This window comes from Amblyomma maculatum, chromosome 5 (genome assembly GCF_055883805.1).
Source record: "Amblyomma maculatum isolate TAMU_Amacu chromosome 5, ASM5588380v1, whole genome shotgun sequence".
NCBI classification, from domain to species: Eukaryota; Metazoa; Arthropoda; class Arachnida; order Ixodida; family Ixodidae; genus Amblyomma; species Amblyomma maculatum.
Window position 1 is genome coordinate 122,689,193 of NC_139348.1, and position 18,329 is coordinate 122,707,521.

Here is an 18,329-nt window from a genome sequence, read left to right on the forward strand (position 1 = left end):
ACATCTAGAACCGTGTATGGCTAGTCGAGGCCCAGGCGCAGATAGATTCCAAAGGCAGTACTCAGGGGGCAAGCCGAGTTTTCCGCGACTCGCTCTCCTCCACCACCAAGAAATCTGTCATGGGACAGAAGAGGCGAGCGAACTGTCAGCGCCTTCCCAACTCCAAGAAGAGCTCGTGTATTTTTCTTCCTTAAAACGCCATTGTCTTTAGGTTCTCCTCATGAAATTAGGAGACGCCTGCTTTTGGGAAAGAGAGCAATGGTTAGCCTTGACCGCCTAGTAAAGAGCAGAGACATTAGTCTGCCAACCAAGATCCGTATAACTCGTGCTATGGTTTTTCCAGTTGTGATGTATGGATGCGAGAGTTTGACTGTGAAAAAGGCTGACCGCCGAAGAATTGACGCGTTTGAATTGTGGTGCTGGCGAAGACTCTTGAGAGTTCCTTGGACTGCCAGAAGATCAAATCAGTCGATATTGTCGACCATAAACCCTGACTGCTCATTGGAGGGTCAAATTCTAAAGTTAAAGCTCAGCTACTTTGGTCATCTGATGAGAAGAGAGGAGTCGCTGGAGAAAGATTTGATGTTGGGAAAAGTTGAGGGTCGCCGGAGAAGGGGTAGGCAGCGAACGCGATGGTTAGATGGCATCCTCGAGGCATTGCAGATGAAGCTATGTGATGTTAAGAAGATAGTGAGAGACCGGAAAGCGTGGCGTGACATGGTGCATAGGGTCACGAAGAGTCGGACACGACTGAACGCCTGAACTGAGCTGAACTGATGACACTAATTGGCAATATCTTGGCGTCGTGCAAGTGCGGCCTCCACCTCCCTTGAGGCGTTGTATCTGGATAAATAAATAAATGGACGGCGCCCAGTAAATCATCTTCACATTTTGTCTTTCTTATGCTGCTGTCGTAAAGGGATTTGGTGGTGCCATTGTTAGGTACTACGGGCACTGATTAAAAATGATTGACAGAAGATCCTTTTACAAAATCGGCCTTCACGAATGTCACTTCGTTAGAACTATAAGCTGCGAACAACAGATGAACTTAACGTAGTGTTCCCAGTCAAAAAAAGTCAATGGGCCCAATTGGAAATTTCCCAATTGAAATGAATTGGTCAAAAACCAATTGTGTTTTCGCCACCCATTGGGCCTGACCATTTGATATGAATTAGTGCTCCCCATTGGAAATAATTGGTCACCCATGAAGTCCTAATGGTTCACCAATTGAACTCAAATGGCATACCCATTAGCCCAAATTGTTTGAAATCACATAGCTGAAAAAAAGAGAATGGAGATGTAATTTCAATGTTTTGTGTCCAGAAGTTATAGGGGAGCCGACTTCTATACAAGTGGAATGAAATTACAATCTTTTATAGAAATTATATATGAGACAAGCAAGCATTACACACACGGAACTAACACAGATTCGATCTATATATCCACAGGCTGCAGACTTATATACTCCATTCTTTGAACAGTGCTGCTGGGACCAGTGACACATCTTTGTTATTCAGAGTTAACTTATTTAATTATGCCTGCACTTAGAGTGAACATGATATAATCAATTAATAAGATTAAGCGGTATAGACTTTTTATAAGAACTTAAATTTTTCACTGTTGTCTCTTTATAGAGGTATGTATATCTGTGCACATCTCAGTCAAGGATATCACTGACTTGACTTTCCCAATTGGGAATGTTTGCTTAGGACCAATTAGAACCAATGGGAAGCCCAGTTGGAAGCCCAATTCGTTACAAATGGGTGTCCCAATTGGGATGCCCCATTGGTTTCCACAGTCCCAATTGGGAGTCATGAAACCAACTGGCCGTCCCAATTGGGAGTGAAGAAACCAACTGGGCTTCTCAATTGGGAGTGGAGAGACCATTTGGGTTGGACAGTACCCATTGGACAAACCATTTGGGATTGGCAGAACCAATTCAATCTGACTGGTCTTCCCATTGGACCCATTGATTTTTTTTTTTTACTGGCTGCCAGTTTCTGCTGCGGATTATCTTTAGCCACCTTTTCCGGATGTAAGCCGTCAGGAACTTCGCGAAATGGAATTCGCTCACTGAACGTCCGAAAAGGAACGCAACAGCCGCGCCTTTAAATCGCTCGCTACTCCCTCCAGCAAGTGTAGTCATCGATACGCCAATAGTTCCATGGTTGCGCGCTAAACACATCACACACGCAATACCAAAAACAGCGCACCACAATGCAGTACTTTTCTCTGCAACGGCAGTCACAAGCGCCTTCTATACACCTGCATGTCGTCAGCTAGACGGTCATCTGGCAGCGCCGGCACATGACGAACAGAAACAAAACCCTAAGCCTGGAGGCATTTTCTTCAAGAGACATTCGCCAGAGTCACGTTCGGGATTTTTTGATCACAACACCAACAACAACCGACGCCGGATTCTTACCTTTATCGAAAGAGGAACCTACGCTGTTATCTAGACGTAAAGCTATGCTAACAAAATACTAAAAAAGGACAGCACAGGACACCAGCTCAAAACAACTCCACTAATTCATTTCCGTCTTCACCAACATCAACGATTATAAGATAAAAGGAAGACCAAGAAAGCAAAAAAAAAAAGTATTCAAATACAAAACATTAAAAAGCTTATGACAGTCTTCACATCACCCTCTCTTCTGTTTCGATAGGAACACTTTTTTTCTTTCGCACTCGACGCAAGTTAAGGATGGTGGTATGTAACACAAAATGTTCAGAAGTACATGATTTGCACTCAGAATGAAATCTCTTCTTTCCCAAAGGCAGTTACATCACAACTGCAGGCCTGCTTTTATTCTAAATTCTGGCGGCACTCGCTGTATCTCGGCATTTTCATGTACTCCTTTCAGACGCCTTTCGTTTCAAACTGCAGGGCGTGCAAGAGGGAATCTTGACTTTATTTTTGCAGCATGCTCTGGTGAACCCAGGACTCTTATTTCCTTTCTATTTCTCCCACTGAAAGGCTCCGCGTTCTTTACGCTCCTGCTGCCCCCCTCCCCGCCTTTCCCCCGAATGCCCACGAAGACCTTCACTGTTTCTCACAATAGGAGACATTATTTCTTCGTCGACACGTCAGATGCTGTATTCGAGTTCGTATATCCTAGCCCCACCGCCTTCTTCATTCCTCTTGCTGCCAGATATTTTGTACAACTCCCTTGTCCTTGCATGCGTGCATAAATGCCACTAACGAGCAAATTAACCCCTTGGTGTGGCTGCCTAACCATACCATGAGCAACCTTCCTCGCTTAAAGAGCGCGCACATGGCGTCCCCTTGTTGCTCCCAAGCCATAAATATCTCCATCGCGACGCAGGTGTTGAATAAAGACGTCAGAGTACTTTACGAGCAGTCGCACGCGACAACTTCGGCACTCAGCTGTCGCCCAGTCTCGCCAAAGCACGTTTCTTTCGCCCTCTTTTCCGTCTAGCTTCCGTCCCTTCATGGCCAAGATCATGGACTTTCACAATGGCCGATCCGCTTGTCACACCGTGATTGCGCAAGCCTCTCTTTTTTATCACCTGTTCCTTGTATTTTGTGGCCTAGTGAAGAGCCACTCCCTAAGGTCTAATCATGTGGGTCACCACGATGCCTCTTCATAAGAAAGCGGTACTAGCTATGGGACATGTATCAAGAGAAAGTGAACCGTGCTCCTAGCGTCACGGCTTCATACGTAGAGACAGGTGAGTGCTTGACTCTGTGAGATATGATTCAAGTCCGGAAATTTATTGATGTTTCTTAAGTTTCTTCGCCAGTACGGAATAACAGAAAATATTTTGATCGAAGCTGAGGGGTGCAACAGTTAAATATGCACATGAAATTGAATGGTTTTAGTGTGCTCATCCGCAACGGGACGAGTCCATGTCTGTTACGCATTCTTTTCATGAAAGAAGACGCGTGCTCCTCTCAGTTAATATTTTTAAAGTTAGGGGCTTATTCTGACGCGCACGATGAAGCCTGTTACATATGTACGCGTCACTGTAAAATATTTTGCATTTGCTGCTATTCGTTTCTCAATAGAAGCTACAAAGATAAAATATGTATGCTCTTACCTTCTCCCAGATGTCGAGTCGAATTATGTGAATTGCGTGATACTATTTACTTAAGACTCAGAAGCCATGATAAATGGGTCAAATTTTATAATTAAGCCCGTCACCTAACATAAGAGAGTTAACTGCGGGGCTGTAGTTGGTTGTCAGACATAATTACAGCATATTCAGCTCAACACCCATATGCTGGTGGTGTCCTCCTCCTTTTGTGTGTCTGTGTTGCACTGAATACTTTGTAATATATACCTAACATAAGTTTCGCCTTTGCTGCAATGACTTCGATAAAGAAGAAATTTCTGACATTTCATTGGTGCCTTAAGCAGCTCCTAAGATCTTTTAATGAGTCGTCTTATGAGTCTTTTTTTTTTCTTTTTGTAATCAAGCTTTTTCCGCTGATAATGAACCCGAAGGCGTGACGATGAAGATTTACCAAATGTGCTATATGCTTTGAATTTTCGTTCTTTGTCTAAAAAATTTAAAACGTAATCACTACAACACTGGCTGGTAGCGTATGCCACGTTTTGAAACGATTCATCGCAGTGATAAGGTATGAATGACGTATGAAATAACTTATGAGATTTGATTTTCGCGTTAACTTTATTACTGCTTTCAGAGAGGGAAACCTGAGAGCATATTTTAAGGGTTGCTTATGCGGGCGTTCCTTGGAGGTCTTCTATCACTTGTGACGTTCGTTGCGTGTAAGTAACGTTTAGTCGTTATGCTTTGAGTGATTAAAACAGACCGCAACAATGCTATCATGTACGAAAAAGGCACAACTTAATATCGGAGGCCTTCAGCAAAGAAAATGCTACGCAGTTCGTAGCTGCACTGCTATCTGAATAATGCTGCTACAGTTCTAACGTGCGATGTTCAAAACTAGCATCATATTGAGCGACAATGAAGGTCAGCCTGCATGCATATAGCTTTAAGGCTTGCCAAAAAATGCTTTAAAAGCTGAGGAAATTCCACGGAATTACACTGCCTGTATACGATAACATAGAAGAAGCTATAAGTTATAATCTCATAAAAATTGTTGCGCTTGTTCCTGGGTTCTCCACACACTAAAGGTACTCTTGTGGTTCAGGCTATATGAGTAATTATTGCTGTCTCCGAAGTTAGCTAATTCTCGGCTCTTCGCATCTTCAACGATGTATAACCTGTACACGATTGCTCAAATCTATCGACTGGTCACTGCTCAATAGCTTTCGATACATATATCCAGCCCTTTTGATTGAAGTTACAGATGAGACAAGCCTTTGCTTTCTTTCAGTGGAGTCACATCCAGCTTTGTGTGGAAAAGTTGGCCATGGCAGAGCAGGAAAATATGGTTTGCGTGACGCGGTTAGCGACATTCGGAGGCTTAATAAACAGAGAAATGGCAGCAACCGTACATCAGCGTCGACTGTGAAGACCCAACGGGTAATAAAAAATGTTTTCTCGCTATTCTATAGCATTACTGGCAGGCCGCTAAAGGAATATGATTAGGATACAGTCATTCCTTAGATGTATGAAGCAAGTGTGCACGTCCGCCTCCGTTCTCGTGTGTAGGCTGAGCAATCAGTACAGATAAGAGGAACGGCGCACTTTTCAACGATGCATCAGTGAAAAAACCTCTAGCCTGTGAACACCACTCAGTGGTCATTGAATAGAATTTTCAGCAACCAGAAAACCTTGAGAATAGGCTGCAGTTTAGATGCAGAAAAACACAGCCAGCTCTCAAAAGGAATACGTGCATAGTAAGCGGCTGAAAGAGCAGTCGAATGGGTCAGGGATCAAATGCTAGGTTATGATATCTTAGCGGGACTTAAAGATAATTTATTGGGACATTTATTTAGAACAACAGGTAACATTTTCTTCTTTGAGCCGAAGGAGTAGATTGAAATAGACGGCAAGCGAGGAGCGCTAGATAGTCAAATGGTTGGCTGTATTGAGAAAATATGCGGAGATGGGATGGATGCAGCTAGAAAATGACCGGATCTCTCCGGATAGTGTGGTAGAGGCCTTTGTCTTGCAGTGGTATACAGTCAGGCTCCACCTGCTGATGATGGTGGGATGTTGATAATGAACCCCAAAAAGTGCTGTCACGACGCAATCATCAATCTGAACGGCGGAGAATATCAATTAATGCTAACGGTGCGCAGAGACCTTTTGGCTCCAAAGCCGTACTGCTTATACAGTATTCTGCAGCTTTATCGGAACCGTTTTAAAGATTCTCCCGCCTCAACCGGACGCCCATGCATTTGCTGTAAAACCACGCAGAAAGATTGCGTAGTGTTGTCCCTTTTGCGTAGTAAGTGTTACAGTGGTGCTTACCTGATTTGGCCGCGCATGATGAGAAACCCCAGAATCGCCTGTGACGAAATTGAAGGAGCGGGAGATACGAACACCCATTTTCCGGTGAAGGGCAAGGGGGGGGGGGGGGGGGGGCGCTATCTAGCATCACTACAAAAACGTGCCACACTTGCCTGGGCGCTTTCGAACAACGGCACTTTCAGCGACGCCAGATGGAGCCACAGCTGCCTTTTTCTGGAAACTCGGCGTTGGCACCTTTTGTTCATCAATCTGGTAGCAGACGTTTCTTGTTTTTCGTCATGCGTGGCCAAACGAGGCAAGCGCACCATGGTCAAACATACTACGCAACAAAAGGGTCAACACCGCGCAAACTTTCTGCACGGTTTTACTGGAAACGTGCGTCCAGTTGAGGCGGGAGTACTATTTGAAAGTGCCCAAGAATAATTATAAATTAAATAAAACTTGTTTTCAGTGTAACATTACCGCATTCGAAATAACTGCGGAGTAGCAATGTATCTCTTAACTAGAGACAAACAGCGCGACGTATCAGTCCGTGCGTTGTTCATTTCATAATCTCTATTCTTTACGCTGCTGGATTGTTCCTGATCTTCTAGGACGTTCCATTCAAGCAAAGAACAATACGTATGTTCTTTTCTTTTCGCTGATTTGTTTGCGAGTTGGAATCCTGTAACATCACTGCATGCCTGGGCTCTCAATCGACTTTTCTTTGCTCAAAATGTCTCGTGATATCCTACATCTATTCTGGAAGCGATGACACATATTAAGTTACCTGCTTTCGGTTCTTTCAGAAGGCAGCCGATCGCACAGAAAGCGACGTGGACCTGTTTCATACACACCTGCTTTCACCGAGGACAAACACAAATAGCGCAGCGAAGAGACATTCCCGAGTGAGGCGGTTTGCTCCCATACGCTGGTTCTACAACAGAATGAAGTCTGCATTGATTACGGAGGTATCACATCGACATTACACTTTAGATGTGACACTGTGCCTTGTAGCTTTAGCCCTACGTTGCTGACAAAATCACATTTCGAAATGTGCGCAGCGGTCGCATTTCGACAGAGCTAAGATTCCGAGACACCCATTCTCTTGCTGATGTCTTTCATGGTTATGAACCCCAAGCGGTCGACATCAATAGAGAGATTTAGCACACCGTGATCCGCGACCCGCTACCGTGATCAGCCACCGCGCTTTCCATTGCCCCACGGCCGGTCTCGAGGGAGAGCGCGAGAAGAGAAGCGCGCTCTCCCTCGAAACCGGTCGTGACTGCGCATGCCCAGATCACTTTGATGCCGATATATGGCGCCACATATACATGATGTCGGCACATTGACCTGCCGCAACGGAACCAATCAGCTTGTGCGCCCCGCCCACGAGTGGTAGAGGGTCACGGTGGTGGATCGCGGATCATGGTATGCTAAATCTCTCTAATCAAAAGCCTTCCACTACGCTGTCTCTTTCTCTCTTCCTCGATTATCTTCCCTTCCTTTTCGTGGGACCTTACATAACCAAATATTTGGATGTCTTTTGGAGCATTATCTCTGGATATCTTGTTCCTCAGTTTCACGACGTTGTTGGCGTCCGCAATAAAGTGGCTGGTGTGACGGTGGGGAGGGAGCTATCCACTTCTAGGTGGCAGACAATGGATAACCTACAGGCTTAATTAGGAGGTTGAGGGGAGGAGGGAATATCCGAAAATTGGTTGCAATTGAAAAAAAAAACGAAATGTGGCCGCTATGCAGGGACGAGGTCTTTTTTTAGCGATGGGGCTTCTACAAAAAGCGCGGTACGCATGCTACTCAACGTAGCCAGTTCTATATACAGCAAAATTACTTCTGAAAAATGGTTAAATCAGATTATTAATTGCTAAAAATAGTGAAAACCTAATTAAATGACATTACTGAGTGCATATCCCAGAGAGTAGTGACATTGCATAAACGTACTTCACCATAGTATTGCAGTTACTCTTATGGGAAAAGAAAAAAGACGGGCTTACGCTCGAGCCGCATAACCAGCGCCTAGTACACGAGCGTGGTCGGTCTCGCTGATCTCAGGCTGCTGTTACGCTTGTTTCAGTTTGCAAGAATTTAGAAATAAACAACCACTTTATACAGAGCACCGGACGCGATATTCGGAGGTCGTGGGTTCGGTTCCCACCATCGGCACGTTGCTTTTTCTTCTACTTTGTGTTTATTTATCTTTCCCCTAAACAGATTACATTACCAATTTATGTGATTACCGAAGTAAAAAATTAAAAAAAAAAGACAAAGTACAATCCCCAATGCTTTCCTTGGCCTCGCCGACTGTTGGCTTCTTTCCTTCTTGTATCATAACGAGCACCCTCATTTTCCCTTCATTTATCTTCTTGCTTCCAGTCACGCATAAACTAAGTAAATATTGTAAACAAAAGAACCTCACTATGGACGTGATGTACCCATTATTTCGTGTTCCCGCCAATTATTCCGCCCCTGTGAACTGTTTCCTCCCCTTTCTTTCCTACATCACACACCTTTACAACATTAAAAAAAAAAAAAAAGAAACATAGGATACTGGCATCAAAACAAAGAAAGCACATTCGTTGCGCTCAAGGCAGAAACGAGCGGCGAACTTCGGGTCTCACTGGTACGGAGCTATCTCTACAGTTTGAAGCCCCCGAAGAAAGTTATCGCTTCGGTGGTCTCTGGAATCACCCACAGCAGTTTGAGTCTAGTAGCTTTTACACCAAGCTATTTCCGCCTGTTTCCCCTCGTCCCTTACCCCGTGGCGATGACTGTAACCATGCAACACTGTGCGCTAGCCAACGCAAAAGAAAATGATACTGCACGTTCTCGATTAGTTTTGAACTCAGTCTTGCCCCTCTGTCTTTTCGATGGCCCCTTGATGCCTTAAATCTTGCGCCCCACTGCAGCGACAGTAGTTAGGATGCTCGGCTGGTGTTCCCAAGGATCCGGGATCAAAACCCGGCCGCGGCGGGCACTTTTCTATGGAGGTGATGTCAGTGTATGTTAATGAACCCCAGATGATCAAAATTTACGGGGCTATCCGCTACAGCGTTTCTTATAGCCCGAGTTGCTCTTGGACATTAAATCACATGAACCAAGCACGGTTGAAAAAAGAGAGAACAAGACACATTGTGCTTCGATCATTATATGTATTGACATCACATTACTAGTCATAATTACACGACCTTATTTTTATAACGTCATACATGACTGAGTATTACACCATTATCGATGATATATGACTGACGAGACAAAAGGTCATGTGACAGACCATAACTTCCGGCGCACATTCTACTGGCGCATTCTGAGGACATATTTCGTTAATGAGTGCGACTGCACCATCAACATTGTGTTTGTTTATTTTAACAAAAAATTGGTTTGGTTTGGTTTGTGGGGTTTAACGTCCCAAAGCAACTCAGGCTATGAGAGACGCCGTAGTGGAGGACTCCGGAAATTTCGACCACCTGGGGTTCTTTAACGTGCACTGACATCGCACAGCACACGGGCGCCTTGCTTTTCGCCTCCATCGAAAAGCTGCCGCCGAGGCCGGGATTCGATCCCGCGTCCTCGGGAACAGTAGTCGAGCGCCGTAACCACTGCGCCACCCCGGCGGGACACAAAAAATTGCATACTGGGCATTTAGGGTATCTGAATAAATAAAAATAAATAAATAAATTTTAATGAAGGCTTTTCTCTTTCGTGAGACAAAGCCTTTAGCCTTGATGACCATTGAACCACCTCGGAAGATCTTATTTGTACAACTTCGTTTTCCGGATATTTATGCATTTGTTTATGTACGATCGTGGACGCCATTCGCCGGGTTAATGAAACATGATCTAAGCGCATAGATACCGTGTATACAAACTATCACCTCATTTTTCAACATTTTTTACGACACGTATAGTATAATTAGGTTTTATGAGCGTGTACGAGAGAGGAAGAAGGATCGGATTTTTCAGAGAACGCCGCAGAATTTGTCGATGTTTTCGTACTTCCATCGGCTGTTTTCCGATAATCGTTGTTATTCTTAAATTATAGGCAGCAGAAATAAATTGAATTTGCAGGGGTAGAAGGGAGGCATTTCTGTGATGACGGAATATTTGTATTGTCGCGTCCGTTTACGCAAATCTTCTAGGCCGGGCTCCAAAAGCGGAAGCTGGGCTCCGACGGTCTCTGCTATCGCGATCTGGGATGCTTCACGCTTCGCGACAGGATGCGACTGCCCTACGGCTTTCCACAGTCGCCTGAGAACGTCGACGCTCAATTTTGGATGTACTGCGCGCGGGATGTCAGTCGTCCTCTCAAGATCAAGGTCACGATGCCCTACTCGGCGTCCAACACAAATGGCTGCCCCGCAACCAGCGAGCAGCGCCTGGCAGTGATCATACACGGATTCAGCGAGAGCGCGGAGGCCCCATGGGTCATGGTCATGGCGAGAGCTCTAATGAAGGTGGTAAGTTTGGCAGGGAGCCAGGGTAGACATTTGCGGAAGCACCCCTTGAGGATAGGCAAGAGGAAAGGAGATGTGAGAGCATCACATTGGGAGGGACTATTGGGGTTGGGAAAGAGGAGGCGGAGATTTTGTGAGGAGGTTGCAGTGCAGCTTCTCATTGGACGTGTGTACTTAATGTACTACAAGGGCTTAACCGAATTTACTCCATCAGTTACATTTTGCAAGAAGATGCATCTAGGCTATAACATAGGTACCAATGAAGAGCTGCATTTCTTACAACATATTAAACTGGCCTACCATCCCACTTTCCTATCAGAAAGGCGGTACGAAGACGTCTTATTCGTTGTTCATCGAACTACGTAGCAGTAATAGGTTGGCTTGCCAAGGGCAAAGAGAATGCTGAAACAGTTATCTTAGACGCTGGCGTTTCCTTCGTTCCGTGGCTACCTAACTTCACTCTCAGTACCCGTGCTTTATCCCCGTAGTCCAGAACACAGAACTTTATTATCAAGACGGCCTTCTTTCACTCTCTCCTTACCTTCTGTTGCCGTAATTCTTAGGTGGGCGCGAACGTCCTGGTGGTGGACTGGCGCAAGGGAGCAGCACCGCCATTTTACTCCTTGGCCGCCGCAAATACGCCCATGGTGGGCGCCCAGCTGTCGGTGGTGCTGCAGCGGCTGATGAAGGCTGACGCCAGTTTGACGCCGGCGAAGGTCCACCTCGTGGGCTTCAGCCTTGGCGCGCACGTGGCGGGGTTCGCCGGCAGGCACTTCCTGATGCACACGGGCAACAGGGTCGGCCGGATAACAGGTGCATTTTGAGCGATCGCTTTTCCCACGGATTGATGAATGCATTCGGGGCTTCTTTGATTGTCTTCGTGATTTATGCCTTATCTCAGCTATTTATCGATGAACTGCGACTTTATGCCTGATACAAACATATAATAAACAAGAGGAGGGAAAGAAGCTGTATTCCACTAGAAAACGTCTCGACGAAATGCGTGTCTTCGTGTGGGCACAGAAGGGCCCTGAAGAAAATGAATACTTTGGTCGAAATGCTGACTAGTTTACTAAGGATATCTGCCTCCTGTCACTCATTTTGTGTTTTCCGAGAATCCAATCGTGCCTCTCTACAGTGACTGAGGGGGTGAGTGATCTCTCGTTCGTTAATCATGGACATTATGCTGGGTGAATGAAAAATTTAAGTAATAAATAATAATAGCAATAATAGTAATATTAATATTATTAGTAATGAATAATTCAGTTTATGTTTTATGTTATTCACATAGGACCACTCACACTGAATTCCTAGGAGGACAACTCGGAGCGTGATACGGCCCAGACGAATGCAACTGCATGCTTTATCGCCCATTGGCTCAAGCTCTTCCGATCTCAACGTGCAATGAATGGATAATGAAGTTCAATCCTTTGGCTTGCATAATCTGAATGCCTAAAGAACTTCATGTAGATATGTTGCTTGGCTTAAGATATCGCATGTATCAAGATAGAAAACTTTCTCGACTTGCTGTTCTTTATACTGTTTACTTATAATATTACTTCACTGAACAAGACGCAGCCAAAAAAAAAAAAAACATCGTTGGTGGGAGATCGACGGGCCGACATGAAAAGAAAAGCCTCTTATTAGATGTCTTCTTTATTGTGTGACACGAAACATTGTGCCCATTTTTTTAGATCCATCTTTACAGCAACTTAGTCGTTTCTGTACTTTTTTACATTTGTATGCTTCTACTTGTCTTTCCCTGGAGAGTGATATTTGCCTCCTAGCAGTGAAGCGTTTTTCTAAGACGTTGCTTTTCGGCTCACCGCACGTCTACGACGTTTTGTACGCCGCTCGTTGAAGGTGAGACCTATGCACAAGCCCCCGCAGCGCTGTTAGAATATCGAGAGAACCTCGGACATAACAACTCAGCAGACGCAGCTCTGATCTCTCCTCTCGATTTCTTTCAAAGATCACCCTTCACCTTCTCTGGTAGCCTCCTGCCAGAAATTTTTCTCACAGCCGCCACGTTGCGCCCTCTCGATTCTATCCTCTGAAGTGAAGAATTGAATCTCCATCTCTCTTTTCCCGTCACCTTTCAACCATGGCCGGCAGTTCCGGATACTTCAGAGAACGCCGGACGTCGGGAATTTTCTCTCGAGATGGGTTGTCTAAAGTTATCGTATTAATACCCCCCAGCGAAGGCTTGCGTGGGGCTGTTTATCCTTGCCTGATTAAAGGTATACTGAATAAATATCTAAGAATATTCAGAAAGCACCACAATTGCATTCTTAAGACACGATTTAACTAGTACAGACATAATTCGGGTTAGTTTTGACTGTATTTTTGACGTTTTCAGAGCAGTCGCCGGGTCAGAGGCAGCGCGCTCCCGACTGTGAGCCGGCGGGTGTGACGTCACAACTACCCTCAGCAACGTCATGGCCTCGCGATCTCGCTGCCGCCGCCGCCGCACCTGAAGTTGGTTGACCGGCTACACACAGTGTTGGTTCCCCCGCGTCGCGCCGTGCACAATGCTGCGAAGTGTGAAATGCTGCACACGAGAGAGGTCGAGGGGAACGCGTACGGAGGGTGCGTATTGCAAACAATTGTTTACGCGGTGAGAGGGAACTATGAAGTGTGCGCAGCAATATGAGCAGCAAAAAGAAAAAAAAAACGTCCGTCCCTGCGCTTTGTGAGGGCCACGGGAGAAATGAAAAATGAACAGGTGCGACCGGCCACGATGGGGGCAGTTGTGACGTGATATCCGGTTTTGTCAGAGCTTTCACAGGAGCCCGCTAGGTGCGGCGATTTGAAAAATATTCATTAAAATACTTACTTTCCGCTCATTTCTGTTCATAAAGTGGATTGTTTTGGTCACCCCCAAAGCGATAGCTACCACCTGCGCTGGAAATCTCGGCGGCAATTTTTTTATTTAGTATACCTTTGAAGCAGTCGCGTTATACACCGAAAGGCAAAGCTTAAGGGTCCCGGAACTTTTTCTGCGATTTATCTAGTTTGGACATATTCTTAAAGTTTTGCTTCCCAATTATCGATTGGCAGTATATGAGTATTGGCAGCAAAAGGGAGTTGTACAATAAGCTTTAATCGCGACAGACAAGAGGATGATTCTTTCCTCCTAATGACAACCACACATTTTACCGAAAAAAAATTATGTATATACTACTACTAGCTAGCAAGAGTTTTTTTTTTTTCTGTTTGTTTGAAATAAAACTGATTTAGTTCTCACAATGTATATTTCAAGTGATGCGTTTCTGCACATATTTTATTGAGTGTTTTGTTGGCACTTGTTAGTTACGGGTGCTGTGTCGCACTGTATGCACTATGTATGGTTTACGCCGTGAGCAATATGGTCACTTCATTTGCATAAAGTATACACTTAAATTAGAATACCACAGTCGATGGGCTATTCAACTTTTCAAGCCATTGGGTTAAATGCTATAACTGATTTGGTTCATACGGTTTAAGTTTCTAAAGCGTCAAGGGCTATGCGTAACGCCGTACTGTAGGGCTGCAGAACTTTCGACCACACAGGGTTCTTTACCATGACTAACATCGCACAGCACACGGATGCCTTCCGTTTCCTTACCATCGAAAAGCAGCTGCCGCGGCCGAGGTTCGATCCCGTGATTTCGATCTCAGCAGTCGAGCGCTTTAAGCATTGGCAACCATGGTGTATGGTACTGTTGTAAGTGATGATGCGGACGTCTAGTACCACAACTATCTTTATAAAGCTCGAATAGGTCGGAAAGAAGGATGGCCTGTCCTCTAGTAATATGCAGCATGGAGGATTCCACATGAGGCCCAATATGTGTTGTAGAAAGAAACTTTCGATCGCCTAAGAACTTCGAAACGGCGCGGTACGCCTTAAATGGCACCTGTTTGCTTCGCGACTCTATGGCTCAGCTCTGGATCCTGCTGGCCCTCTCTTCGAAGGCACCAACGTGACGGTGTCTAAGGGAGACGCCGACTTCGTGGACGTCATTCATACCAACATGGGTCAACTGGATGGCTTCCGGTTTGGCCTGGCCGCGTCGGTAGGTGACGTGGACTTCTTCCCGAACGGGGGATCCCTTCAGCCTGGATGTCAACGCATCGGTATGCCGTGTTCTTCCCCGTGACATTTCAGGCGCAAACATAAACAATAATGGTGCGAGTTTTCTTATTTTACCGATATGGTGGATGCGCCACACGCTTTGCCCCATAAAGCAATGGAGTCAGGGACCGCATAATGGGTCCGACAGTGGCGCCACAACTCTTACTTCATTAAGGCATAGGGAAAGGTAGCGACGAAAGGCAGCTAACGTATTCAATGTTATTTAGCTTTAATATACTCAAGTGTAGTTAAGAATATATGAATGGAAGGAATTTAATAAAATATTACCGGGAGACTGGCCACCATATGATGCCACAGTCGTGAGGATAACTTTGATTTACCCTCCGTAATTACTTTCATGCTTCGATTCTAAGCCTAGCCTTCACGCATGCGACAGTTAAGGTGAGCTGAGCAGAAGTGAACCGAAGTTGGACCTTTGCTGAGAGGATGCTAATGGAGGTGACTAAAGATGGAGGAGGCTGAGCGGAGCCTCATGGAGCAGCCCCCATCATGGTGGGCAATGATCCATGAGGGCTGATGGGTGGTGCTCCATGAGGCTTCACATTGCGTGATTACGTAGAACGCCGGCATTTTCTGAGTGTTACACTGGTATTGCTTTCGTTGTGTAAAACATCTGTTATATGTTGTTTAGAATTCTACTTCTACAATGAACGCTTATTGCTGAAGGTATTGTTAATTTGAGCCCAGGGAAGCCTGGGTGCTTTCCCAGAATTTGTGTATTAAGGTCGTGCTAAGAGCCTCATGCATATTTTAGGAGGGGTTGCATCAGATATAATTCTGCGCACACAAAATAGCAGGAATGCGGAGCAGAGGAGCAAGCAAAGTGCAAGAGAGCGAGTAATGCAAGTAATTTTCTGCCCCGTCTCGTACTGCGGGTTAGCGGTGATAATCGCATTGTGTTGAGCCCTTCTGAGCGTCCCTATCTCTTAAGGTTAGAGTGTGACAGAGATCCAGCTGATTTTGATAACAGTCATCCAGGCCCAAGGTTTGCAGATCTTTACTAGAAAAAGAGAATAACGACGAAAATAGAGAGAAAGAATAATGAAAACAGATGGAGGTTCACTATGCAATGCCTAGTTCAGATAGAGCAGTAATGTGGTAAAGCGAAAGAAATGGTACACATAAATTACAGATAGCTCAGCATGGAAGGTGCTCATTGTATAAACTGTTTCGAATATGTTCACTTTTCAAGCCGTCTGCCAGGATTATATTGTTACAGACTAGACGGACGACGAAGACGAGTGTAGTGTAGGGGGACGAAGAAGTGTGTGGGCGTTCGGGTGTATGTATGTATGTATGTATGTATGTATGTATGTATGTATGTATGTATGTATGTATGTATGTATGTATGTATGTATGTATGTATGTATGTATGTATGTATGTATGTATGTATGTATGCATGCATGCATGCATGCATGCATGCATGCACGCACGCACGTACGTACGTACGTACGTACGTACGTACGTACGCACGCATGCATGCATGTATGTATGTATGTATGTATGTATGTATGTATGTATGTATGTATGTATGTATGTATGTATGTATGTATGTATGTATGTATGTATGTATGTATGTATGTGTGTGCGCGTGCGTGCGAGAGCCAGAGAGCTGTGGGCATACGCGCAAGTACCCATACGTAAGGAAATGTTGTTTTACAAATACAGCGAGCACTCGGGTGCACTTGTTTTGTGCGAGTAACGTTGGTTTACGCAGTAACATTTATAGTGTTATACAATGTGTTAATAAAGAATGTTCGTGAATGAAGGAGCTAAGGATAAAAAAATAAACGTAAAGTCAGGCAACCGTACGTCCAATTAGTGCTCGGCCATATCAGCCGCCAGAAACCACCTGCCGCCGCCATGGACGTGATTTTTCGCTCACAACATCAGCCCCGAAGCTAGCCGTCGACGCCGAATTTTTGGTGAACAGGGCTTTTAAAGCTGTGTTAACTAAGCATTGCTTGTTACGGGGAATGCGTGTCTGAAAAGTGAAATTATGCCATGAGTGTTTTCAAAACACTAATCTGGGTTTTATATTCAGTTTCTCATCTGCCGTGCCTCCAAACTTTATCTTCTTTGTTTTTTCTCACAGCTTTGGTCTCACAGGAATCATCCGTTACTGTAATCGGCATGGTAGCAGTTGGGAACGCTAATCGCAACGTCTTATCTGATGCAGGTTGCAGCCACAGAAGAGCACATGCTCTGATGATCGAGTCCATCACCAACCACGAATGCGTCTTCGTGTCGCGTCCAATATCTGATCATAGCAGAGAAAGCAAGAACGGGATAAGTTCACGATCAATCACGCTTGACGACGTGAAGGCACGCGGGGCGATGGGCTACGACAGCGTCCGAGCCGAGGGCCGAGGCACTCAGTATCTCAAGACAAGAAGCAAACCGCCATTTTGTTCCAGTGAGTATGCAGAGCATAATTACATTATCCCATAGACATTTGAAGTCAAAAGATTGACGGAACACCGTCTGCTCGAGGTGGAACATCTCAAGAAATAAACGCCACCAACCAAAATGAGGGATGACACAGCTAAAAATACAGCAAGAACTTATTTCCCTCACTATTTAGGGATTCGAGACTGCTGACACCAATTTGGACGTCAGCTCTTGTTGCAGTATTTTTGTATCACCAGTCATTTACATAAACCTGACTTCCTCGTGCTGCCAGCAGCCGCGTGGTACTAGAGAATGTGCTGGTGTAAAAGGCGGCGCAACATAAATATTAGACACAACAAGTAGTCACTTCTGTCTTCAGTTGACTAATCTAAAAAGGGCTTATATGACTATTAAAGCTAGATTACAGTTCGATGAGATTAAACGGTTGGAACATGAGACGCTTGCTGATCAAGCGTGTGATCTATTAGGTGCTATATTATTTTAAAAGGCAAAGTAACACACGATGGCTTTCAGTCTTGTCCGCGGCGCACTCTGCCAGTCGGAGGCCTCGTGATGATGTCAATTGCGGCGGCAGAACGCTTTCTATTGAGAAACACTTGAGCTAGAAGAAACTCAAAGTCAGCGATGGCAAAGGGTCATACGCATTCTTTTAACGCCGTCCGATGAGGCACTGCAGGAGATATAAGCGGCAGCCCGCATTAGTATAGTGACTAGTTAATTCATAGCTTTTCAGCGGAGTAAGAATGAAGTTAAACTGTTACGACGGCTTAATTCTCATTCAGTCGTGTCTGTACGTGTGCTTTATGTATGTATGTATGTATGTATGTATGTATGTATGTATGTATGTATGTATGTATGTATGTATGTATGTATGTATGTATGTATGTATGTATGTATGTATGTATGTATGTATGTATGTATGTATGTATGTATGTATGTATGTATGCATGTATGTATGT

The 18,329-nt window shown here is 44.9% G+C and overlaps 1 protein-coding gene across 1 annotated transcript; it reads left to right on the forward strand.

Moving 5' to 3' along the window:
- Window positions 1–10,585: 10,585 nt before the first annotated feature.
- On the forward strand, window positions 10,586–17,409 carry LOC146189396 (pancreatic lipase-related protein 2-like). Its single transcript, XM_084605260.1, has 4 exons — window positions 10,586–10,825; window positions 11,386–11,635; window positions 14,747–14,938; window positions 17,138–17,409. Exons 1-4 carry the CDS (start codon window positions 10,586–10,588, stop codon window positions 17,407–17,409), a joined length of 954 nt encoding a protein of 317 aa, XP_084461386.1.
- Window positions 17,410–18,329: the final 920 nt, after the last annotated feature.